General features: G+C 44.1%; 1 protein-coding gene across 2 annotated transcripts in view; it reads right to left on the bottom strand.

The window, feature by feature from the left end:
* Window positions 1–19,067, bottom strand: part of bnip2 (BCL2 interacting protein 2) — a 45,182-nt gene that overhangs the window by 22,575 nt on the left and 3,540 nt on the right. For both annotated transcript variants that reach the window (XM_020040490.3, XM_020040491.3), the window contains exons 2-3: window positions 14,469–14,564; window positions 8,518–8,594 (exon numbers count right to left, since the gene is read on the bottom strand). In XM_020040490.3, the coding sequence (XP_019896049.1) occupies window positions 8,518–8,594; window positions 14,469–14,564 (173 nt within the window). The remainder of the gene's footprint in view (window positions 1–8,517; window positions 8,595–14,468; window positions 14,565–19,067) is intronic.

The raw sequence follows: 19,067 nt of genomic DNA, 5'->3' as shown, positions 1-19,067 counted from the left end.
ATTATTATTATTATTATTATTATTTTAAGTTTGTTCCATCTTAACTTAATGACTCTTTATTGATCTATTGTGACAGTGTTCTTCAAGGCCTTTGGTGTCAGGCAAACCTGACTCTTCAGAGAGGATCAACAATGTGCAGGCTGCCCAAAAATATAGGTGAAAACGGAGCTGCACTTCCTAAACTCCTGCCAAATGTGTGACTACATTGGAGAGATGGGAGAGTATGGATGGACAGAGTCATGACAGCATGTAGATGGGAGAGAATGGATGGACAGAGTCATGACAGCATGTAGATGGGAGAGAATGGATGGACAGAGTCATGACAGCATGTAGATGGGAGAGAATGGATGGACAGAGTCATGACAGCATGTAGATGGGAGAGAATGGATGGACAGAGTCATGACAGCATGTAGATGGGAGAGAATGGATGGACAGAGTCATGACAGCATGTAGATGGGAGAGAATGGATGGACAGAGTCATGACAGCATGTAGATGGGAGAGAATGGATGGACAGAGTCATGACAGCATGTAGATGGGAGAGAATGGATGGACAGAGTCATGACAGCATGTAGATGGGAGAGAATGGATGGACAGAGTCATGACAGCATGTAGATGGGAGAGAATGGATGGACAGAGTCATGACAGCATGTAGATGGGAGAGAATGGATGGACAGAGTCATGAAAGCATGTAGATGGGAGAGAATGGATGGACAGAGTCATGACAGCTTGTAGATGGGAGAGAATGGAGAGATTCGATCACTCTTTAAAAAAAAGTAACTGAGCTTTTAAATATTTTGCTTATGATGTCCTCAAAATAAATAAGGTAACCAGGGTTAAAAGCTGCTTGCATAATCATACACATCTTCCTGTTTTTATATAGCACATTAACAGCTTATAGCTAAAATAATGTAAACTGTCATCAACCTAGTTGTAACCTCACTGCCGTCTCTGTGCTCCCTTTGTCTATTGCTTCTTAAAATAAGTTTTAAAAAACAAAATCAACCTGGAGAAAAAAAATCACATTGAATACGGACACATTTGTCTTTCATCTGACATTGCATGAGTGACTATCCAGGGAGATAGGACAACGTTTGCCAAATGTCTGTGTTTCTATATCAATATAACTGAGAATACAATTGTGGCAGCAATATTGATACATGGTAAATTTGGTGAGAAGGTGTAATGTTAACTAGCTTGTAAAAGAGCTAATTCATGTCAAGAAGCAAAAAAGCTACTGCTTTTTGGAACGTGCATGTGACAGACATGCACTCCCCTATTTTGGTGTATATACCCTGAAGTAGTGTTCAACGAGGAAGTGAGAAGGAATGTTTGTCACGCTTATGGTGTGTATAGACTGATGGCCGGTATGGTCTGGTGGTGTGTAAAGAGCGATGGTCTGATGGTCTGATGGTGTGTATAGAGTAATGGTCTGTATGGTCTGATGGTGTGTAAAGAGTGATGGTCTGTATGGTCTGATGGTGTGTAAAGAGCGATGGTCTGATGGTGTGTATAGAGCGATGGTCTGTATGGTCTGATGGTGTGTAAAGAGCGATGGTCTGTATGGTCTGATGGTGTGTAAAGAGCGATGGTCTGTATGGTCTGATGGTGTGTAAAGAGCGATGGTCTGATGGTGTGTATAGAGCGATGGTCTGTATGGTCTGATGGTCTGTATAGAAAAGTGCTGGATTAATTTGATGGTCTATATAGAGTAATGGTCTGTATGAATGATGGTCTGTATGGTCTGATGGTGTGTGTATAGAGTGATGGTCAGTATGGTCTGATGGTGTGTATAGACTGATGGCCTGTATGGTCTGGTGGTGTGTAAAGAGTGATGGTCTGTATGGTCTGATGGTGTGTAAAGAGCGAGGGTCTGTATGGTCTGATGGTGTGTAAAGAGCGATGGTCTGTATGGTCTGATGGTGTGTAAAGAGCGATGGTCTGTATGGTCTGATGGTGTGTAAAGAGCGATGGTCTGATGGTGTGTATAGAGCGATGGTCTGTATGGTCTGATGGTCTGTATAGAAAAGTGCTGGATTAATTTGATGGTCTATATAGAGTAATGGTCTGTATGAATGATGGTCTGTATGGTCTGATGGTGTGTATAGAGTGATGGTCTGTATGGTCTGATGGTGTGTATAGAGTGATGGTCTGTATGGCCTGATGGTGTGTATAGAGCGATGGTCTGTATGGTCTGATGGTGTGTATAGAGTGATGGTCTGTATGGTCTGATGGTGTGTATAGAGTGATGGTCTGTATGGTCTGATGGTGTGTATAGAGTGATGGTCTGTATGGCCTGATGGTGTGTATAGAGCGATGGTCTGTATGGTCTGATGGTGTGTATAGAGCGATGGTCTGTATGGTCTGATGGTGTGTATAGAGTGATGGTCTGTATGGTCTGATGGTGTGTATAGAGCGATGGTCTGTATGGTTGGATGGTGTGTATAGAGTGATGGTCTGTATGGTCTGATGGTCTGTATAGAAAGTGCTGGATTAATTTGATGGTCTATATAGAGTAATGGTCTGTATGAATGATGGTCTGTATGGTCTGATGGTGTGTATAGAGTGATGGTCAGTATGGTCTGATGGTGTGTATAGAGTGATGGTCTGTATGGCCTGATGGTGTGTATAGAGCGATGGTCTGTATGGTCTGATGGTGTGTATAGAGTGATGGTCTGTATGGTCTGATGGTGTGTATAGAGTGATGGTCTGTATGGTCTGATGGTGTGTATAGAGTGATGGTCTGTATGGTCTGATGGTGTGTATAGAGCGATGGTCTGTATGGTCTGATGGTGTGTATAGAGCGATGGTCTGTATGGTCTGATGGTGTGTATAGAGCGATGGTCTGTATGGTCTGATGGTGTGTATAGAGCGATGGTCTGTATGGTCTGATGGTGTGTATAGAGTGATGGTCTGTATGGCCTGATGGTGTGTATAGAGCGATGGTCTGTATGGTCTTATGGTCTGTATAGAATGACGGTCTGTATGGTCTGATGGTGTGTAAAGAGCGATGGTCTGTATGGTCTGATGGTGTGTAAAGAGTGATGGTCTGTATGGTCTGATGGTGTGTATAGAGCGATGGTCTGTATGGTTGGATGGTGTGTATAGAGTGATGGTCTGTATGGCCTGATGGTGTGTATAGAGCGATGGTCTGTATGGTCTTATGGTCTGTATAGAATGACGGTCTGTATGGTCTGATGGTGTGTAAAGAGCGATGGTCTGTATGGTCTGATGGTGTGTAAAGAGCGATGGTCTGTATGGTCTGATGGTGTGTAAAGAGCGATGGTCTGTATGGTCTGATGGTGTGTAAAGAGCGATGGTCTGATGGTGTGTATAGAGCGATGGTCTGTATGGTCTGATGGTCTGTATAGAAAAGTGCTGGATTAATTTGATGGTCTATATAGAGTAATGGTCTGTATGAATGATGGTCTGTATGGTCTGATGGTGTGTGTATAGAGTGATGGTCAGTATGGTCTGATGGTGTGTATAGACTGATGGCCTGTATGGTCTGGTGGTGTGTAAAGAGTGATGGTCTGTATGGTCTGATGGTGTGTAAAGAGCGAGGGTCTGTATGGTCTGATGGTGTGTAAAGAGCGATGGTCTGTATGGTCTGATGGTGTGTAAAGAGCGATGGTCTGTATGGTCTGATGGTGTGTAAAGAGCGATGGTCTGATGGTGTGTATAGAGCGATGGTCTGTATGGTCTGATGGTCTGTATAGAAAAGTGCTGGATTAATTTGATGGTCTATATAGAGTAATGGTCTGTATGAATGATGGTCTGTATGGTCTGATGGTGTGTATAGAGTGATGGTCAGTATGGTCTGATGGTGTGTATAGAGTGATGGTCTGTATGGTCTGATGGTGTGTATAGAGCGATGGTCTGTATGGTCTGATGGTGTGTATAGAGTGATGGTCTGTATGGTCTGATGGTGTGTATAGAGTGATGGTCTGTATGGTCTGATGGTGTGTATAGAGTGATGGTCTGTATGGCCTGATGGTGTGTATAGAGCGATGGTCTGTATGGTCTGATGGTGTGTATAGAGCGATGGTCTGTATGGTCTGATGGTGTGTATAGAGTGATGGTCTGTATGGTCTGATGGTGTGTATAGAGCGATGGTCTGTATGGTTGGATGGTGTGTATAGAGTGATGGTCTGTATGGTCTGATGGTCTGTATAGAAAGTGCTGGATTAATTTGATGGTCTATATAGAGTAATGGTCTGTATGAATGATGGTCTGTATGGTCTGATGGTGTGTATAGAGTGATGGTCAGTATGGTCTGATGGTGTGTATAGAGTGATGGTCTGTATGGCCTGATGGTGTGTATAGAGCGATGGTCTGTATGGTCTGATGGTGTGTATAGAGTGATGGTCTGTATGGTCTGATGGTGTGTATAGAGTGATGGTCTGTATGGTCTGATGGTGTGTATAGAGTGATGGTCTGTATGGCCTGATGGTGTGTATAGAGCGATGGTCTGTATGGTCTGATGGTGTGTATAGAGCGATGGTCTGTATGGTCTGATGGTGTGTATAGAGTGATGGTCTGTATGGTCTGATGGTGTGTATAGAGCGATGGTCTGTATGGTTGGATGGTGTGTATAGAGTGATGGTCTGTATGGCCTGATGGTGTGTATAGAGCGATGGTCTGTATGGTCTTATGGTCTGTATAGAATGACGGTCTGTATGGTCTGATGGTGTGTAAAGAGCGATGGTCTGTATGGTCTGATGGTGTGTAAAGAGTGATGGTCTGTATGGTCTGATGGTGTGTATAGAGCGATGGTCTGTATGGTTGGATGGTGTGTATAGAGTGATGGTCTGTATGGCCTGATGGTGTGTATAGAGCGATGGTCTGTATGGTCTTATGGTCTGTATAGAATGACGGTCTGTATGGTCTGATGGTGTGTAAAGAGCGATGGTCTGTATGGTCTGATGGTGTGTAAAGAGTGATGGTCTGTATGGTCTGATGGTGTGTATAGAGCGATGGTCTGTATGGTCTGATGGTGTGTATAGAGCGATGGTCTGATGGTGTGTATAGAGCGATGGTCTGTATGGTCTGATGGTCTGTATAGAAAAGTGCTGGATTAATTTGATGGTCTATATAGAGTAATGGTCTGTATGAATGATGGTCTGTATGGTCTGATGGTGTGTGTATAGAGTGATGGTCAGTATGGTCTGATGGTGTGTATAGACTGATGGCCTGTATGGTCTGGTGGTGTGTAAAGAGTGATGGTCTGTATGGTCTGATGGTGTGTAAAGAGCGAGGGTCTGTATGGTCTGATGGTGTGTAAAGAGCGATGGTCTGTATGGTCTGATGGTGTGTAAAGAGCGATGGTCTGTATGGTCTGATGGTGTGTAAAGAGCGATGGTCTGATGGTGTGTATAGAGCGATGGTCTGTATGGTCTGATGGTCTGTATAGAAAAGTGCTGGATTAATTTGATGGTCTATATAGAGTAATGGTCTGTATGAATGATGGTCTGTATGGTCTGATGGTGTGTATAGAGTGATGGTCAGTATGGTCTGATGGTGTGTATAGAGTGATGGTCTGTATGGCCTGATGGTGTGTATAGAGCGATGGTCTGTATGGTCTGATGGTGTGTATAGAGTGATGGTCTGTATGGTCTGATGGTGTGTATAGAGTGATGGTCTGTATGGTCTGATGGTGTGTATAGAGTGATGGTCTGTATGGCCTGATGGTGTGTATAGAGCGATGGTCTGTATGGTCTGATGGTGTGTATAGAGCGATGGTCTGTATGGTCTGATGGTGTGTATAGAGTGATGGTCTGTATGGTCTGATGGTGTGTATAGAGCGATGGTCTGTATGGTTGGATGGTGTGTATAGAGTGATGGTCTGTATGGTCTGATGGTCTGTATAGAAAAGTGCTGGATTAATTTGATGGTCTATATAGAGTAATGGTCTGTATGAATGATGGTCTGTATGGTCTGATGGTGTGTATAGAGTGATGGTCAGTATGGTCTGATGGTGTGTATAGAGTGATGGTCTGTATGGCCTGATGGTGTGTATAGAGCGATGGTCTGTATGGTCTGATGGTGTGTATAGAGTGATGGTCTGTATGGTCTGATGGTGTGTATAGAGTGATGGTCTGTATGGTCTGATGGTGTGTATAGAGTGATGGTCTGTATGGCCTGATGGTGTGTATAGAGCGATGGTCTGTATGGTCTGATGGTGTGTATAGAGCGATGGTCTGTATGGTCTGATGGTGTGTATAGAGTGATGGTCTGTATGGTCTGATGGTGTGTATAGAGCGATGGTCTGTATGGTTGGATGGTGTGTATAGAGTGATGGTCTGTATGGCCTGATGGTGTGTATAGAGCGATGGTCTGTATGGTCTTATGGTCTGTATAGAATGACGGTCTGTATGGTCTGATGGTGTGTAAAGAGCGATGGTCTGTATGGTCTGATGGTGTGTAAAGAGCGATGGTCTGTATGGTCTGATGGTGTGTAAAGAGCGATGGTCTGTATGGTCTGATGGTGTGTAAAGAGCGATGGTCTGATGGTGTGTATAGAGCGATGGTCTGTATGGTCTGATGGTCTGTATAGAAAAGTGCTGGATTAATTTGATGGTCTATATAGAGTAATGGTCTGTATGAATGATGGTCTGTATGGTCTGATGGTGTGTATAGAGTGATGGTCAGTATGGTCTGATGGTGTGTATAGAGTGATGGTCTGTATGGCCTGATGGTGTGTATAGAGCGATGGTCTGTATGGTCTGATGGTGTGTATAGAGTGATGGTCTGTATGGTCTGATGGTGTGTATAGAAATGTGCTGGATTCATTTGATGGTCAATATAGAGTGAGGGTATGTATGGTCTGATGTTGTGTATAGAGTGATGGTCTGTAAAGAATGATGGTCTGTATGGTCTGATGGTGTGTATAGAGTGATGGTCTGAAATGGTCGGATGGTGTGTATAGAGCGATGGTCTGTATGGTCTGATGGTGTGTATAGAGTGATGGTCTGTATGGTTTGATGGTGTGTATAGAGCGATGGTCTGTATGGTCTGATGGTGTGTATAGAGTGATGGTCTGTATGGTCGGATGGTTTGTATAGAAATGTGCTGGATTCATTTGATGGTCTATATAGAGTGAGGGTCTGTACGGTCTGATGGTGTGTATAGAGTGATGGTCTGTATGGTCTGATGGTCTTTATAGAAAGACGGTCTGTATGGTCTGATGGTCTATAGATTGATGGTCTGTATGAATGATGGTCTGTATGGTGTGATGGTCTGTAGAGAGTGATGGTCTGATGGTCCGTAGAGAGTGATAGACTTGAGTATATAGAGAGTACATAGAATGACGGTCTGTATGGTCTGTTTAGAGTGATGGTCTATATGGTCCGATGGTCTGTATAGAGTGACGTTCTGTATGATCTGATGGTCTGTATAGAGTGACTGTCTGTATGGTCTGATGGTGTGTATAGATTAAAATGGTTTCGGGAAACTTTTCATTGTGATATTGCTAATCAGGTAATGGCGGACATTGGAGATTATTTGCATGACTTGCATGATTATATGAAGACAGCACCAATTTAATCAGTGGGACTAGATCATGAGAGATATGCCACGGACCAACAGGCATTCCTCAACGGACAGTGACTGTACCGTGGACCAGGGTGTGAACAAATGACACGGTTATTAAGACAGGCGACATCTCGAATGACTAAGACATGGTTATCATTATGATGGCAACACCTTAAGAAGTGTTTATTATTGGGACGGGTGACACCTCAAATGACAAAGAAGTGGTTATTATTAAAACGGGTGACTCCTCAAATGACAAAGAAGTGGTTATTATTAAAACGGGTGACACCTCAAATGACTCAGAAGTGGTTATTATTAAAACGGGTGACACCTCAAATGACAAAGAAGTGGTTATTATTAAAACGGGTGACACTTCAAATGAAAAGAAGTGGTTATTATTAAAACGGGTGACACCTCAAATGACAAAGAAGTGGTTATTATTAAAACGGGTGACACCTCAAATGACTAAGAAGTGGTTATTATTAAAACGGGTGACACCTCAAATGACTTAGAAGTGGTTATTATTAAAACGGGTGACTCCTCAAATGACAAAGAAGTGGTTATTATTAAAACGGGTGACACCTCAAATGACAAAGAAGTGGTTATTATTAAAACGGGTGACTCCTCAAATGACACAGAATTATTAAAACGGGTGACACCTCAAATGACTAAGAAGTGGTTATTATTAAAACGGGTGACACCTCAAATGACTAAGAAGTAGTTATTATTAAAACGGGTGACACCTCAAATGTTTAAGTAGTGGTTATTATTAAAACGAGTGACACCTCAAACGGGTAATCAAAGGCACCACTCAGACTGTGGCAACATGCTGTGAAATAACTACCTGACAGTGTACACGCAAAATTTGTTAATGAACATGTGGAAACTGCATCTTCAGAATTGTTTTGTGGGCTACATAAAAATTGGTTGTGAGCTACAAATAGCAGAAGATCAACCTGTTGGACACCCCAAATCCAGTTCCTTACCAGACTGCCTATCTTTGGATGTCTCAGGGAAGAGATCTTCATCTAGCCGAATGTCCTCCTCTTCTTCAGGAAGAGGTCTATAGAGACAAAGCAGACTGATATGTAACCTTTAATCATATGTAATCACTACCACAAGCCCAGCTGTTAGAGATAGATACAGTGGTGAGAACAAGTATTTGGTACACTGACGATTTTGTAGGTTTTCCCACTTACAAACCATGGAGAAGTCTGTAATTTATCATAGGTACTCTTCAACTGGGAGTGACGGAATCTAAAACAAAAATCCAGAAAATCACATTGTATGATTTTTAAGTAATTAAATTGCATTTTATTGCATAACGTAAGTATTTGATACATCAGAAAAGCAGAACTTAATATTTGGTACAGAAACCTTTGTTTGCAGTTACAGAGATCATACGTTTCCTGTAGTTCTTGACCGGGTTTGCACACACTGCAGCAAGGATTTTGGCCCACTCCTCCATACAGACCTTCTCCAGATCCTTCAGGTTTCAGGGCTGTCGCTGGGCAATACAGACTTTTAACTCCCTCCAAAGATTTTCTATTGGGTTCATGTTCTGGAGACTGGCTAGGCCACTCCAGGACCTTGAGATGCTTCTTACGGAGCCACTCCTTAGTTGCCCTGGCTGTGTTTTTCGGGTCGTTGTCATGCTGGAAGACCCAGCCACGACCCATCTTCAATGCTCTTACTGAGGGAAGGAGGTTGTTGGCCAAGATCTCGCGATACATGGCCCCATCCATCCTCCCCTCAATACGGTGCAGTAGTCCTGTCCCCTTTGCAGAAAAGCATCCCCAAAGAATGATGTTTCCACCTCCATGCTTCACGGTTGGGATGGTGTTCTTGGGGTTTTACTCATCCTTCTTCTTCCTCCAAACAAGGCGAGTGGAGTTTAGACCAAAAGGCTCTATTTATGTCTCATCAGACCACATGACCTTCTCCCATTCCTCCTCTGGATCATCCAGATGGTCATTGGCAAACTTCAGACAGGCCTGGACATGCGCTGGCTTGAGCAGGGGGACCTTGCGTGTGCTGCAGGATTTTAATCCATGACGGCGTAGTGTGTTACTAATGGTTTTCTTTGAGACTGTGGTCCCCGCTCGCCTCAGGTCATTGACCAGGTCCTGCCATGTAGTTCTGGGCTGATCCCTCACCTTCCTCATGATCATTGATGCCCCACAAGGTGGGATCTTGCACGGAGCCCCAGACCAAGGGAGACTGACCGTCATCTTGAACTTCTTCCATATTCTAGTAATTGCACCAACAGTTGTTTCTCACCAAGCTGCTTGCCTATTGTCCTGTAGCCCATCCCAGCCTTGTGCAGGTCTACAATGTAATCCCTGATGTAGGTTGGAGTCTGTTTGATTGAGTGTGTGGACAGGTGTCTTCAAACAGGTGCAGTTAATACAGGTAATGAGTGGAGAACAGGAGGGTTTCTTAAATAAAAACTAACAGGTCTGTGAGAGCCGGAATTCTTACTGGTTGGTAGATGATCAAATACATATGTCATGCAATAAAATGCAAATTAATTATTTAGAAATCATGCAATGTGTTTTACTGGATTCCGTCAAGTGTACCTATGAAAAATTACAGACCTCTACATGCTCTGTAAGTAGGAAAACCTTCAAAATCGGCATAATCTGTAATCATATAAAGAAAACATGAGCAGGCAAAACAAGTTTTTTATTTCTTATGGGATTCACATTCAACTGTAGGTCAAAAAAGAATGGCACAATCATAAAACAAAACCTTCACCTTTTTCTGCTGTAACCACTGGAAAGCAAACTTGGCCTTGTGCTTAGGGTCATTGTTGTGCTGGAAAGTCCAAGAGCATCCCATGCGCAGCTTTCGTGCAGAAGAATGCAAATTGTCTGCCAGTATTTTCTGATAACATGCTGCATTCATCCTACCATCAATTTTCACACGATTCCCTGTGCCTTTAGATTCCCCCGTGCTCACCCCCCCAAAACATCAATGAGCCACCACCATGCTTCACAGTGGAGATGGTATTCTGTTCACTATAGGCCTTGTTGAACCCTCTCCAAACATAGCGCTTTGGTCTCATCACTCCAAATTACAGTGTGCCAGAAGCTGTAAGGCGTGTCAAGGTGTTGTCGGGCATATTGTAAACAGGCCTTTTTGTTGCATTGGCACAGTAAAGGTTTCTTTCTGGCAACTCAACCATGCAGCTCATTTTTGTTTAAGTATCATCGTATTGTGCTCCTTGAAACGACCACATCATCTATTTCCAGAGCAGCCTGTTTTTCTCCTCAGGTTTTTCTATGTACCCCGAACAATCCTTTCAGCAGTTTTGGCTGAAATCTTTCTTGGTCTACCTGACCTTGGCTTAGTATCAAGAGATCCCTGAATTTCCCACTTCTTAATAAGTGAATGAAAAGTACTGACTGGCATTTGCAAGGCTTTGGATATATTTGTATATCCTTTTCCATCTTTATAAAGTTCCATTACCTCGTTACGCAGGTCAATCAATCAATCAAATGTATTTATAAAGCCCTTTTTACAACAGGAGTTGTCACAAAGTGCTTTTACAGAGACACCCGGCCTTAAACCCCAAGGAGCAAAGAACAGCAGTGTTGAATTTCAGTGGCTAGGAAAAACCCCCTAAGAAGGCCGGATTTTAGGAAGAAACCTAGAGAGGACCCAGGCTCAGAGGGGTAACCAGTCCTCTTCTGGCTGTGCTGGGTGAGATAATAAGAGTCTAATTGGAATAATTAATACATTTATCTGGGCTAAATCCAGAGTCTATTTAAAATTAGACTAGGTCAGAAGTATGACCAGATGGACAGGGACAGGGACAGCAACGGGCCCCCCAAACCAGGTACTCCGCAGGTGTGGACCAGGACCTCATGTCCTCCTAAAGTTTCAAACGGGAGAAGACTGGGAAAATTCAGAAAATGCATTCATCATATCAACAAAGATTTATAGTGGAGAAGGAGAACTTTGTGGGGAAGGAGAACTGACCCAATCCACCAGCACAATAGTATAGCAGCGTAAGGCCTTGGAACTGAGACAGGGGGGTCCGGCGACACTGTGGCCCTACCCGGGGGAGGCCCCGGACAGGGCCCAACAGGCAGGAAATAAATCCACCCACATTGCCAGGCATCAACCAAAGGGACACCCACCAACCACAACCACCCTGAATGAGGGCTGAGTATTACCAGTAGAGTACAGCCCAATTGCACAAGTGCGCAACAGAGAGTCAACAACAAGCCAGTGACTCTTCCCCCGAAAGGCATTGGAGGGAGGGCATCCCAGTGGTGACGAGAGCCCACCTGGCAAGACAGCAAGGGTGGACAGTATCAAGCCTACTGGTCACCTTCATGCCCCCGGGCCAGGCAACAACTAATTATAAACCGTGCTGTAGAGATGAGTTTTTAGTAGACACTTGAAAGTTTGCACTGAGTTTGCATTTCTAACCTTAATTGGCAGATCATTCCACAGTAGTGGAGCTCTATGAGAAAAGGCCCTGCCTCCAGCTGTTTGTTTAGAAATTCAAGGTACAATTAAAAGGCCTGCATCTTGCAATCGTAGGTTACGTGTAGGTATGTATGGCTGGATCATTTCAGCAAGGTAAGTAGGAGCAAGTCCATGTATTGATTTATAGGTTAAGAGTAAAACCTTAAAATCAGGCAGCCAGTGTAAGGACGCTAGGACAGGAGTAATGTGTTACATTTTTTTTTGTTCTAGTTAGGATTCTAGCAGCCGTGTGCAGCACTAATTGAAGTTTATTTATTGATTTGTCAGGGTAGCCAGAAAGAAGAGCACTGCAGTAATCTAGTCTGGAAGTAACGAAAGCATGGATTAATTTTTCTGCATCAGTTTTTGATAGAAAGTTGATAGAAAGTTTCTGTCTTTTGACAGTTCTTTTCTGCTCCCCATGGCTCAGTATCTAGCCTGCTCAGTGCATCCACGTGAGAGCTAACAAACTCCTTGACTATTTATACACAGACACTAATTGCAATTTAAAAAGTCACAGGGGAAATTGTGGGAAATTACCATTTTCACATGTGTGTCACCTTCTGTGTATGTAACAAAGCCAAACATTCAAGGGTATGTAAACTTTCGATCAGGGCCATTTGGGTGATTTCTGTTATCATTATGATTTAAAAAGGAGCCAAACAACTGTGATAATAAATGGCTTCATATGATCACTATCCTTAATTTTTATTAAATTTTTCCATGATCATATTTTCAAAATCAATGCCAGAATTCCACAATTTCTGCCAGGGTATGCAAACTTATGAGCACAACTGTATTTAGTCAGTTTATGTCTCGATGACTGCAATTGAAAAAGAGGTGTTAAAAAACAAAAAAAATCACTATTTTGTTGACGAAATAAACACTGGTTCAATATGTTGACACGGGTAAGAAGCAGGCTTGGAATTTGGTCATTTTCGGGGCGAGGCCATTTGGCTTTCGGTTTCACAAAAATGTTTTGGACAAAAAGGCCACATGGCAGGGCACAAAGACCATTGGGTGAAATAAGAAGATTTGGAGCTTACAAATAAATAACTTGAATTGTTGATAGGAAAAAACATGCCTGGCATAAAAACATACATTATTCACTTGTTTAATATCATATTTGGAATAATAACTTATAACTGATGTTTTAAATTATAATTGTCATGTTTTAACCCTTGACATCCCCTCCCCCCCAACATTTTTATAGATTCTGGAATCTGTTTCATTTCAGAAGTTTCAGTTGGGAGCTTTAACATGACGACAACAAACAGGCTACGGAATTGATGGTTAAGTAACGTTAAGGCAAGTTAACCAAAGGCATAACATTACCTCAGTTACCCAAAAGTAAAACGCAAAGTATCATTTAACATCACAATCACCTGCGCTAATGAGTATGACCTAAATAAAAACATATACTGACTTTTTTGTGGGCAGAGCAAGTCATTCTTATTTTCTAATCTTTCACCACAAACGCTGTCATGTCGAGTAATGCCAAACCTAACGCTACTTGGCAGAGTTTTCCAAAGCGTTCAGGTGTATTCTCCCACTCGGAGGTCGGAACTTTCTCACCTCCCAGTTGCTCATGAACGCACCTCCCAAAACCAAGAGGTTTGATTAAGATAATCACTAAATGAGTCAGCTATCTATCGATAACTAGCAAGCTTGTTTACCTGCATGTAGTCCGTTCTTGTGGTTATTCTCAATGCGAACTACAAAACAAACTTTCGAACAAACTGTTGACCGCAGGTATTTCACAAAGGCCATAGTGGCCGTAGGGCGTACAATGATTTTAGGGGCATCATGGCCAGAGCGAAGGGCAACGACAGCCATGGCCATTGTGAAATTCCTACGCTGGTAAGAAGACTTTAAACAAAGTACAGTCTGCAAGCATTGCTTTGCCACTGTCAGCTACTCCACTGGAAACAATTCTAACTTGATGACGTCATTCATACCGAAACCGTACTGTTTACCATGAACCACAAACCATGGTACGTACCAAATCGTGGGCCCACTGTACCACTGGATCCCTAGAAGAAATCTATTCTTTAGATTGACAATAACAAATTAAATGAAATTATTTGGGTGTGAATCGTCTTTGAAGCCCCCCCCCATGTAAATCTAAGAAATTTACTCTCTAAATGCGCCCCCCCCATATCCATCTGGATGATCATGTATAGACTCTGCACACATGCATTTATTAATTTTTCTTCATAAACTTTGTCCCCTTTTGGGGAGTTCTTCCTAGCCACAGTGTATCAAGGGTTGTTTGCATCTTGGTGTTTCAGGCTAGTTGTTTTGTAAAAGCACTTTGTGATAACTGCTGATGTAAAAAGGGCTTTATAAATAGATTTGACTGATTAATTGATTTGCACATATCCAGCTAAGAGCTTCAGGTAGTTACAGCAGCTAAACAGGGGTTGGTGGGCATGGTTTTCAGACCGTGTGTGGTTACCTGGGGAAGTCCTCATCTTGCCACTCCTCTTTAAGCTCCACCCCCTCCATGCGAAGCCGAGCCTCGGTGGTCGCCACGGACTCCTGGCGCTCCAAACTACAGAGAGAGAGACATGTCAGAACAGTTTAATGTTCCAGAGAGAAAGACAGCTCTAAACAGTTGAACCTTCCAGAGAGAGAGACAGGTCAGAACTATAAAATGTTCCAAAGAGAAAGACAGGTCAATAATGTACCAATGTCCTAACACTAATGAACCACTAACCATAACCCCAGAACTAATGTACCATTAACCCTAACACTAATGAACCCCTAACCATAACCCCAGAACTAATGTACCATTAACCCTAACACTAATGAACCACTAACCATAACCCCAGAACTAAAGATACCATTAACCCTAACACTAATGAACCACTAACCATAACCCCAGAACTAATGTACCATTAACCCTAACACTAATGAACCCCTAACCATAACCCCAGAACTAATGTACCATTAACCCTAACACCAATGAACCACTAACCATAACCCCAGAACTAATGTACCATTAACCCTAACACTAATGAACCCCTAACCATAACCCCAGAACTAATGTACCATTAACCCTAACACTAATGAACCACTAACCATAACCCCAGAACTAATGTACCATTAACCCTAACACTAATGTACCACTAACCATAACCCCAATACTAATGTACCACTGATGTACCATTAACCCTAACACTAATGAACCACTAACCATAACCCCAGAACTAATGTACCATTAACCCTAACACTAATGTACCACTAACCATAACCCCAATACTAATGTACCACTGATGTACCATTAACCCTAACACTAATGTACCACTAACCATAACCCCAAAACTAATGTACCACTATGGTACCATTAAGCCTAGCCCTTACGTTTTGGCTATGGACTATTAAAAGCAGGCTAAGGTAGGGTATGTAAACAAAGGTTTCAAAAAATAATGCTTGGGTGTGGACTCTTCAGGCTGATTACAGCTCACTGTTGTTCCTCATTGTCCAAATATGTGGGTTGCGTCATTCAGGCTAGTGGAATCTGACTTTCTGACTATGGAATCTACACTGCTCAAAAAAGGTAAAGGAACACGTTATCATCACAGTATAACACCAAGTCAGAAAAAACAACAAGTGCCCTGAAAAGGCAACAGCAAGACAACCCCCAAAAGGGAATGGTTTTGTAGGTGGTGGCCACAGACAATAGCTCTCTCCTCATCCTTCCTGACTGATTCTTCTCAAGTTTTACGTTTTACTAGTGTCCTTGTCACTACTGGTAGCATGAGGCGGTACCTGCAGCCCATTCAGGTTGCACAGGCAGTCCAGCTCCTCCAAGACGGGACATCCATTAATGCCGTCGCAAGGTTTGCTTTGTCTCCCAGTACAGTCTAAAGAGCATGGAGGAGATACCAGGAGATGGGCCGTTACACAAGGAGACCTGGACAGGGCCGTAGAGGGGCATCAACCCAGCAGCAAGACCGGTACCTGCTCCTTTGTGCGATGAGGAACAGCAGGAGCACTGCCAGAGCCCTACAAAATAGCCTCCAGTGGGCTACCCAGTCATGTTAGTTATGTTACTAAGAGGTCAGGTTTCTAAATGTAAAATTACAAAGAATTTGGCCATATCATCATCTACAGTACGTTATATCATTAAAAGATTCGGAGAATCCAGAGAAATCTCTGTATGCAAGGGACAAGGCCAAAAAACTACACGATTCTGTAGTAGAAATCACTGCATGGGATTGGGAACACTTCCGAAAACCTGTCTGTGAACACAGTACATTACTGCACCCGTAAATGCAAGTTAAAACTCTACCATGCAAAAAAGAAACCACATACAGTATCTCACAAAAGTGAGTACACCCCTCACATTTTTGTAAATATTTGATTATATCTTTTCATGTGACAACACTGAAGAAATGACAATTTGCTACAATATAAAGTAGTGAGTGTACAGCTTGAATAAGAGTGTAAATTTGCTGTCCCCTCAAAATAACACAACACAGCCGTTAATGTCTAAACTGCTGGCAACAAAAGAGAGTACACTCCTAAGTGAAAATGTCCAAATTGGGGCCGAATATTTTGTGCGGCCACCAATTATGGATGCCCCACAGATGCTTAATAGGGTTTAGGTCTAGAGACATGCTTGGCCAGTCCATCATCCTTACCCTCAGCTTCTTTAGCAAGGCTGTGATCGTCTTGGAGGTGTGTTTGGGGTTGTTATCATGTTGGAATAATGCCCCGCGGCCCAGTCTCTAAAGGGAGGGGATCATGCTCTGCTTCAGTATGTCACAGTACATGTTGGCATTCATGGTTCCCTCAATGAACTGTAGCTCCCCAGTTCCGGCAGCACTAATGTAGTCCCAGACCATGACACTCCCACCACCATGCATGAGGGGTGTACTAACTTTAACTAATAACTGTATAAACAGTATCTCCCTACGCCTACAGGTTGTGGGGGGGAATCTCAGACTGTTCTTTCTGCATATGCCCTGAACAGCATTTCTGAGTATTTGGCCTTCTTGGAGACCCTGAATGGAGTCCTGTTGGGGGACTTCAACACATAAGTGGGCAATGATGGAGACACCTGGAGAGGCGTGATAGGGAGGAACGGCCTCCCTGATCTGAACTCGAGTGGTCGTTTCTTGTTAGAGTTCTGTGCTAGTCATGGATTATCTATAACGAACAACATGTTCGAACATAAGGATGCTCATAAGTGTACGTGGTACCAGAGCACCCTAAGCCGAAGGTCGATGATAGATTTTGTGATCGTGTCATCGGACCTGAGACCGCATGTTTTGGACACTCTGGTAAAGAGAGGGGCGGAGCTGTCAACTGATCACCCTCTGGTGGTGAGTTGGGTCAGGGAGTGGGGGAAGACTCTAGACAGACCGGGAAAACCCAAACGGGTAGTGCGGGTGAACTGGGAACATCTGGAGGAGGCCCCTGTCCGAAAGATCTTCAACTCACACCTCCGGCAGAGCTTCTCTGGCATCCCTGTGGAGGTTGTGGGCATTGAACCTGAGTGGTCGATGTTCAAAAACTCCATTGCCGAAGCTGCGGCGGGGAGCTGTGGTCTCAAGGTCTTAGGTGCATCAAGGGGCTGTAACCCTCGAACACCCTGGTGGACACCGGTGGTCAGGGAAGCCGTCCGACTGAAGAAGGAGGCCTTCCGGGAAATGTTATCCCGGAGGACTCTGGAGACGGTTGCAGTGTACCGACAGACCTGAAGGGCTGCGACCTCTGCTGTGAAAGAGGCAAAACAGCGGGTTTGGGAGGAGTTTGGGGAAGCCATGGACTTTCGGTCAGCACCAAGGTGTTTCTGGAAAACCATCTGCCACCTCAGGAGGGTGGCAGAAGTCACTGAGGTAGTCAAACAACTCCACAGTGGCAAAGCTCCGGGAATTGACGAGATCCGTCCCGAAATGTTGAAAGCTTTGGGTGTGGAGGGGATGTCTTGGATGACACGCCTCTTCAACATTGCGTGGGAGTCGGGGAAAGTGCCTAAGGAGTGGCGGACCGGGGTGGTGGTTCCCCTGTTCAAAAAGGGGGACCAGAGGGTGTGTGCCAATTACAGGGGTATCACACTTCTCACCCTCCCTGGAAAAGTCTACTCAAAGGTACTGGAAAGGAGGGTTCGGCAGAGAGTCGAACCTCAGATTGAAGAGGAACAATGCAACCGACCAGCTCTTTACTCTTGCAAAGATCCTGGAGGGGGCCTGGGAATATGCCCATCCTGTCTACAGGTGCTGCGGGAGTGTGGGGTGAGGAGGTCCCTTTTGAGGGCTATCCAATCCCTGTACGTCCAAAGTGAGAGCTGTGTTCGGGTTCTCGGTAGTAAGTCGGACTCGTTCCAGGTGGGGGTTGGCCTCCGCCAGGGCTGCGCTTTGTCACCAATCCTGTTTGTAACTTTTATGGACAGGATATCGAGGCGTAGTCAGGGTGGGGAGGGGTTGCAGTTCGGTGTCCTGGGGATCTCATCGCTGCTTTTTGCGGATGATGTGATCCTGATGGCATCAACGGTCTAGGTAGGGAATGAGGCGTTACCCCAAGTAAAGGAGTTCAAGTATCTTGGGGTCTTGTTCGCGAGTGAGGGGCATCTGGTAAGGATGCCCCCAGGACGTCTCCCTAGGGAGGTGTTCCAGGCACGTCCAGCTGGGAGGAGACCTCGGGGTAGGCCCAGGACTAGGTGGAGAGATTATATTTCGACACTGGCCTGGGAACGCCCCAGGATCCCCCAGTCAGAGCTGGCAAATGTGGCTCGGGAAAGGGAAGTTTGGGGTCCCCTGCTGGAGCTGCTGCCCCCGCGACCCGATACGGATAAGCAGATGAAGATGAGATGAGACTGTATAAACAAGATCCAAAAATGCTGCTGCCTTCTCTGGGCCTATGCTTATTTATGATGGACTGAGACGAAGTGGAAAACTGTCCTGGGTCTGAAAAATAAAAATCTGAAATTATTTTTGGGGAATCATGGACGCCGCATCCTCTGGACTAAAGAGGAAGGACCATCCGGCTTGTTATCAGCACACAGTTGAAAAGCCAGCATCCGTGATGGTTTGAGGGTACTTTAGTG

The sequence above is a fragment of the Esox lucius genome, chromosome 19 (assembly GCF_011004845.1).
Source record: "Esox lucius isolate fEsoLuc1 chromosome 19, fEsoLuc1.pri, whole genome shotgun sequence".
Taxonomy (NCBI): Eukaryota; Metazoa; Chordata; class Actinopteri; order Esociformes; family Esocidae; genus Esox; species Esox lucius.
This window is presented reverse-complemented; position numbering and strand designations above follow the sequence as displayed.